Source organism: Trichinella spiralis (genome assembly GCF_000181795.1).
Source record: "Trichinella spiralis strain ISS 195 chromosome Unknown Scfld9, whole genome shotgun sequence".
Classification (NCBI taxonomy): domain Eukaryota; kingdom Metazoa; phylum Nematoda; class Enoplea; order Trichinellida; family Trichinellidae; genus Trichinella; species Trichinella spiralis.
In genome coordinates, this window is record NW_003526948.1 from 283,638 (window position 1) to 291,346 (window position 7,709).

The window sequence follows — 7,709 nt, forward strand, 5'->3', positions numbered from 1 at the left end:
TCAACTGCTTTTTTCTGCACAATGTTAATGGAGCAAAATTTTCTTTTAAATTTGACTTGAAATTTTCACTGCAACAAAATTGGCAATCATCTATAGAAGATGCAATGAAATAAAAATACCACATAAAAAATGTTAAAATTGCTAATTGTTGTGTTTCATTCAATGCTCCTATTTCATCTATTTAATAACTAACCAGTTGCAGTTTATAAAATTAATCTATTAGTAGGTTAATAAATTGCATTCGTTTCACAAAAAATTTGCATATACATGTTCATCTCATGCTGCTAGCAGATGCGAAACATTCGTATAGTAATATGATGAATCGATTGACACAATTCGTTCGTTACGCTTATAATTGAAATGTAGCAATTTTGTTTTTGAAAATTTATGCAAATGAAATATTAATCAATCTACTTGGTAAACAAATGTCACTTTACCATGTTCAACAGAATATGTTATAATGCATATTAATTTAGATTATTAGATTATGTTGGATTATAGATCATAAGTGTAATTTGTTGTGATTGTGAAATTAAGCAAACAGTGATTATGATTTGAATATGCTTCACATTTAGTGTAAATATGCAATATTGTAACTATTTATTGGATGCAAGTCTTTTGCTGATAAATAATTTACAGGGAAAATCGGAAGTGAGATGATGATTTGATGTTTTTTGCCTAAATAAGCAACCGTTAGTGTATAGATCAGGGTGTTGTTGATTTCAGTATCCAGTGCCGACAATAAATATTTGACGCCCGTTGTCAATGTTATTAGTGACGGCGATTGTTTCAGTAACAATGGACACTCGTGCAGCGATCGAAAATAAGCGCCAACCTTCCCAATCTGAAAATCGTCTTCCCAACCCTCCCCCCCTCCACACACACACACACACACACACACACACACACGCACAGGCAGACAATTGCACTGTAGCGTACGGCATGTATGGAAAATTCACTAGACTTGCTTGTGTGCCAATTATCGTACGCAATCATTTTGCATTCACACAAATGTAGGCCGTTTTCATTCTAATTCAGGCTTCAGTGTAATGCTGCTGTGTTTCTGTCAACACTGCTGTGGGTCAGCATGCTTTAGTAACAATTAACTTCAACAAAAGCACTTAAGCTGTGAATCAAGCACCGCTGTGATTCTTTTATATATCTGACAAATTCTACGCTTCACAGCTCTTCTTCATCAAATGCCGCATCAAGATTGTCAAAAATATAATCAAAACCTCTCAAATAAGGAATTTTTTTTTCAATGAAAGTTGTTATTACTGTCTTTCTGAAGTATGAAACAAGGACTTTGCGCAACAGGTATAATGAAGTCAATTAACCGGAAACAAACACATTATATAGCATAAAAATAATCCCTTAACAAATAAATTGTCCCTTTTAAACAATACCTTTAAATGAAGCATTATTGGGGCAGAAGTTATTATTAATTTATGATATTTGACTTTGGAAATCTTTATGAAATATTTCCTTGTTTGCACTTTCATTCTTAAACTTGTAATATGAAAATAATTCCAACGTCACATAAATGTGTGATGAAATATTTAAAGCATTTGAAATAATAAAGTTTACTTTATTATGCTTATCTGTTATTTTCCTACCTGAACATTAAATGTATCAATATATTGTCAACCATGAAGATAATGCACTCAATTTGAAATAGCTTTCATTGGTAATAAGGGGCCATTTTATTGCGTGAAAATATGATAAAACTGATCGATTTCTTAATCTTAGAAAACATTTAACAAAGCAGCATTAGCGGGGGACAGCAATAAGTTTCATCCACTTCCTAGCTAGTTTGTTCACTTTCAAACGATGACTAATTTCAAATGAAACTGTTAATAATTCAAAAAGTTGGCAAAACTCATCACTAAATATAGAAATGAAAAAGGGGCGATGATTTTTTTTTTGGAAAAGTTGTTTTTTTTATCTAGAAACCTCTTTGCGGCTGCAGTTGGTCGCTTGCGTCATTTACACTTTCTGCAAGCTATTCTACTAGGTGCCATTCCGCATAAAGCATGTCGATAATCAGAGACCAATTCACAGTGTCCAGTTTTGACATTCTGTTTGTGTAATCACATCTTGCTGGAAATAATTGCTGATAAAATTTCAACTTTTCAAAACGTATTGTTCTTTTCAATAGACTATTGCACTTCTATAAATATTTTTGCTTTACAAAAATTCAGTCAGCAAATGCAAATGTTATTCTTAATTACAATGTACAAATTTTGTATAAACAGAACTTTTATATCCAGTTCAACTTTTCAGTTTTCATCTTATTAATTATAATCCAGTCATTAATGTTCCTGTTTACAATTATATACATACGTATACATATGCATATACATACATATTGTATATATATATATATATATGTTGATCAGATAATAATCCTTGTATGTTATTCTTTTAATTACATTGGAAGATGCGTCAGGTTTTGCCGTATGAAATCTAATTAAAAGTGCGACAACTTTTTTAATTATTAATAAATGAAGATATACATCTTTTATCACTGATTTCAAATAGCATTTGCATGAATAATAATGGATAAACAATAAAATTGCAATTTACAGAAATTAGTAGTGCATTTAAATTTGACAGTTTTAATTATTTCGATTGACTCTATTTATTGTACATAAGCAACAATTATGTACTGCTGTAATGCTGTAAAAATGCTGCAAAAAACATTGATGAAGGCATATTAAAATGAGCTTTCCACCAATTATCAACTTTCACAATTGTACAAAGATTCAGTGCCATTTTTCATTAATAATTTGTAAAATGTTTGTGAAATTGTTGTCAGCTGAAGAAGATCAGGAGGGAAAATTGAATTTCTTACGCTAACTTTCGCTAAACAAGCTTGTCAGTTGAAGTTAGAGGTATATGCGGTTGAAGCGGCCCCGGTGGCCACTTAGGCGCCGCGGAAAATTGTGCACAGTGTTCGGCCACTTTGGAATTGTTGCATCGATCGCACGACGGGCGATGGAAATTATTTATAAAACAATTTGTAGCCAGAGCTGATTACAGCCGCTTTGATTGATGCTTCGCCTTTCAACGCGTCGCTATCGAATTGTCCGCTGGCCGGTCGACTCTATACAGCCTGTGCGGACACCGCAGCCGACATCAATTAGATTAACGAGCCCAATTACCAGATGAAGTCATCTTGAAAGTTGTTCATCAAACGCTTTTCACTCACCACAAGCATCGGCTCGCTTAAGCGACTCTTTCGAGCATTCATTGCTCCGGTCAATTTTTCCTCTCAATCCTCTTCATTACACAATGCAATGTAAGATAAACTAAGATTAGAAAGTTGGCAAAACAAAGATAGGAAATATTTCTCAGTGCAACACTTTTTAACAGGAAAACAATTTTAATACTTGAAAAAAGAAAATACACAATTGCGAACATGAACGAACTGACTAGAGATTTGCTTCACTGTTCGATGCGGTTGGTTTTACTGAACCGTTTCTCCAGTGATAAGAACGGGCCATAATTTTTGCAAACGTCTGTTGCCATTTTGCTGCTGAATATGGACTTGGCGTTTGACGATTATCCGTAGATCTCGGATCTGCGTCCGGCCAAGCCGTACCAGGTTGCATGGTAATTGTGGCTGGGGCAGGTGGCGCTGGCCAACCTCCCAAAGAAGAATGATTCATCGACCAAGCCGATAATGCTTGGCTGAACAAGGTAGAAGAAGGTTCCAGCAGTGCGTGGCTAGCAGTGGACGACGAAGCAGTCGGCGATCCATTGGCTGACTCGGACGAGCCTTCATCTGCTTCGGGTGCTAAGAGACTTTCAACATCGAAAAGCCTCTTTTTTCGAGTCGATTCATTTCCATTTGGTTTTGTCGGTGTAGCGGATTCAGAAGCCAACTTTGGTTCCACAGAACTGCTGCTGGCCGTTGCTGGAGACGGGCATAAACTTTCATCTTCGGAATCATCACCATCACCAATACTGGTTAAGCCCATGTGTTTTCTAACTTTTCTTTGCGCTCTTCTACGTCTGAAGTCACCTCGTTTGAAATCATCAACATTCGCGGGATGAATTGCCCAATAATGTCCTTTCCCATTGGCACTTCGACCAGCTTTAATAAAGCAGTCGTTCAAGGATAAATTATGTCGAATACTGTTCCGCCAGCCTGGTCCACGAGTTCGGAAATAAGGATAATGATCAAGAATCCATTGGTAAATATCACAGAGTACCATTTTCCGTTCAGCGCTGCTCAGTATAGCCATGGCAATCAGACCAATGTAACTGTGCTGAGGTTTCGGCTCTTCTTGGATAAGTCTTGCTTGTCTGGGATCGAACATCCCAAATCCGAGTGCTTTAACCGTAACTGCGGCCATGTGATCCCAAGGTGGATAAGCAGCCGGGATTGTGTACGGGGAAAAGTTGGCCAAACTGAAATTCGGTGACGCAGCATTGACAGTTGTGAACTGTAATCGGTCCAAATTGAAAAAGCTCGAATTGGGAGGCTTGGTTGTTTGCAGGCCAAAAGCAGCAGCAGCAGCTGGGTGCATGGTGTTGAAAGGACACGGCAGCATGACTACTAGAATATAAAAAGTAAACTGCAGCACATCGTTTCGAGAACGTTTGCTCAAACAACTCGATGAACAATGATTGGTCAAAGACTAGCAAAACCACCCTTTGATTGGCCATGCACCAATCAAAACTTCAGCTATAATTCGCCCTGACCTGGAGAACGCTGATTGACTGGACAGAATCATCAACTGTGAATACGTTATAAAACATTAATTTATAGGAACTGTTTGGACAAAATTGACCATTTAGTAGAATACATCATTGTGTTTTGAAAACCGCAAAACAACTGCAGAAAATGGTCAATGTTGCATTTCACAAATGGCGTTTGATACTCGATTTCGAAATGAACAAACCACCAAGTGCAAATATTAGCTTCCTAGTAGAGCTTTTTGCATTCATTTGTTGTTTATCAGCCAAGTAAGCGAGCGGTGTGCGCGTTTTGCAAACAAACAAGCGGTGGCAGTATGGTAAGAAAGAGTTCGTCAGTTTTCATCAAATGATAAATAATATATTGCTGCTTTATTCGCACGACACTGGTGCAGACCACCGGTAACCAAATTAAGCAAATAAAACGCTTGTTACACAACAGTTAGTTCAAGTTTTGCGCAGTTCGACTAGTGGATTAATTAGCATGTTTGCGCAAACTGTTTGGCGTGCCGTCACATCAGCAAGCCATATGCATACATATCTATATTTATATATGAAGGTAAATTATTTAACATTGAAACGTGCTAAACTGTTTTCAGGTGAACGGTTCAATATTATAGGATTTTATTTCACTCGTGGATGATTATTTAATGAAAAATATTTACTTTGTCTTTCAATGTGTTTCAATGGAATATGAATAAATGAATGAGCAACAGTAGAGTTGCATAAAATTGAAATAAAACAAACAATCGGTCGAGTCGAAGGATTAAATGCGATTGGAAATTACAGAAATAAGTAATTATATATGATTTTAATATTTCCACTCATAAGCTGTTTACTAATAGAATGAAAACAGTTTTCATGTTTAACGGTTGTGTATATGCATGAGCATTTTATTGTTTATTATATAAATAAATAAATAAATAGATTAATTAATTAATTAATTAATTAATTTGTTTGTTTTTCATTTTCAATGTAAAAAATTAATGTAAGATTTGTGTGAATAATGGATAGTTGAAAAAGAAAAGTTCATTTTTATGTCATCATAAAACATACTAAATGTGATTTTCACATCAAGAAAGATATTTATGTATTATTAATTTTGTTCATAAAATATTACTATCCCTTTGTAAAATGGCGAGTTTAAGAAATAATACAATGGTGTTATTAAATTTTAAAATGTCATTTTAGCTCAATGCAAAAATTACACCAAATGATGCAACGTCCATGCATAGAATATAGTCGTTGCTGTGTTCAGCAGTACGAGAGTTTAAAAATTGTTGAAGTATTGTCAATAAATGATAAAATTTTTATTTTATCGTATGGTTTTTTTTGAAAAAAGTTTTAAAGTTTCATTTTACACACCAATTAATCTGTACGATACAGTATGGTTTTAGATGATAGAATAGAATTATTTGTTGATCTTTTATAAAAAAATTAAATTTAATTAAAATTAAATATTTTATTGAAGAGCAACAATAACAATTATTATAGAAGAGAAGCAATATTATTATTATTATTATTATTATTATTATTGAAAAATATGATAATGAAGAGATCTGTTATTTTGAATAAAGTAGACATACAGTACTTATTCCTCGCAAACAAGGTCGGTGAATGTAGAAGGTGGAAAATTCTAGAAAGGGAGAGAGAGGAGAAGGATGATTTTGATGAGTTGGCAAAAATTGCGTTGACAAAGAAAAAAAGAGTGAAGAAGAAGAAGAAGAAGAAGAAGAAACGCCACTCGCCCACTGCCTTAACGCTGATCTAACAGGCAAATCTGTTGAAATTGGAAACTGAGAAAACCGGTTTTCCGCATTTGCATTTATTCCAGTCAAAACAATCTTGCTCTGCACTGTTTTGCGTTGTCTATTTTTGTTCTTTCCTGAAAATTTTTTTCTCTCTTTCTCTTTCTCTTCTACTGATGAATAATGCAAATTATGTCCTTGAATATCATCGATTTTATTTGTGAATAAAAAAAACAAGAAAAACTATTTTTTTACACTTTGATTTTGATTTCACGACGGCAAATAAATAAAATTATTATTACTTATTTATTAAACGGTCAATTAAATATATGAACATGGCGAGTTGTTGTTGTTGTTCCTTTTCCACTGTCGCATTGGTCGACAGATTTTTATGCAAATTATGCAAATCAACTTTTCATCAATTACGTACGGATGGCATCTTTTCACTTTGCCTGATACGATCATCTACTGTTCATCGAAGCACATCCTGTTATGCGGTAAGTGAAAAAAAATATTTTTCTTTCATGTTTTCAAGTCTGTTGTTGTTGTTGTTGTTGTTGTTGTTTTCAAGTTTCATTCGAAACATGTTGCAATTTTTCAGTGCTGTTGAAATGTTTATTTATTCTACAGTATGAATAGATGGTATTTTAAACTCTGACGACTGATTTTCAAATTTTTATCTGAAATCGATTTATATTTTCCGTAATTGCTCCAAAAGAGAAGGGAAAATTCCAAACAAATCTTCCTAATAGAACATTTCAAATATGATCCATATTCGACTTTTTTACTTTGGTTGATCTTCTTTAAACGGTATTAACAGCCTTTGTGTAAAGAATAGTATCACTTGACTTGTTTGATATCAGGAAAATGTCAACTTGGCCATATTGCAAAGGCTGCGTGCAAATGTTGCGTGTGATAATTTAATTTTTACCTCTGAACTTGTGACATTGTGTGAAAAATCCGCCCTTCTCAGAGAGATTTGCTAGTTGAAGTTTTATGCAAAAATTCAATCCTTGAACAAACATAATACAATTGATAAATCAACGGTTGATACTTGATGAAAACAGTTTTCAATTTTGTTTTACATTTTGTCAAATTAATGCACAATTGTGTTTTGAAAATTTTACACGCTTTTCAATTAATTGCATTGTATTTGTTCAACAACTGCTTCTTATCTTTTTGTCTCGCGACAATAAATCCAACTGATAACTACGGAGAAAAATTGCATTATGCAAAATTCGCTCTATTTCACCACTT

At 34.1% G+C, this 7,709-nt stretch overlaps 2 protein-coding genes across 2 annotated transcripts; both read left to right on the top strand.

Annotated features, from left to right (window-relative positions):
* The first annotated feature begins 3,421 nt into the window (after window positions 1–3,421).
* On the top strand, window positions 3,422–4,059 carry Tsp_09437 (hypothetical protein). The gene is made up of 2 exons (XM_003371172.1): window positions 3,422–3,462; window positions 3,720–4,059. The coding sequence occupies exons 1-2, from the start codon at window positions 3,422–3,424 to the stop codon at window positions 4,057–4,059; spliced, it is 381 nt and encodes a 126-aa protein (XP_003371220.1).
* A 71-nt stretch (window positions 4,060–4,130) lies between these two features.
* On the top strand, window positions 4,131–4,575 carry Tsp_09436 (conserved hypothetical protein). The gene is made up of 2 exons (XM_003371173.1): window positions 4,131–4,347; window positions 4,385–4,575. The coding sequence occupies exons 1-2, from the start codon at window positions 4,131–4,133 to the stop codon at window positions 4,573–4,575; spliced, it is 408 nt and encodes a 135-aa protein (XP_003371221.1).
* Window positions 4,576–7,709: the final 3,134 nt, after the last annotated feature.

Coding starts and splice junctions, on each gene's coding strand:
- Tsp_09437 (XM_003371172.1), top strand. CDS start 3,422: ATGAACGAACTGACTAGAGATTTGCTTCACTGTTCGATGCG. Junction 3,463..3,719: donor TTGCTTCACTGTTCGATGCG/GTTGGTTTTACT, acceptor AGAAGGTTCCAG/CAGTGCGTGGCTAGCAGTGG.
- Tsp_09436 (XM_003371173.1), top strand. CDS start 4,131: ATGTCGAATACTGTTCCGCCAGCCTGGTCCACGAGTTCGGAAATAAGG. Junction 4,348..4,384: donor CAAATCCGAGTGCTTTAACC/GTAACTGCGGCC, acceptor GTGGATAAGCAG/CCGGGATTGTGTACGGGGAA.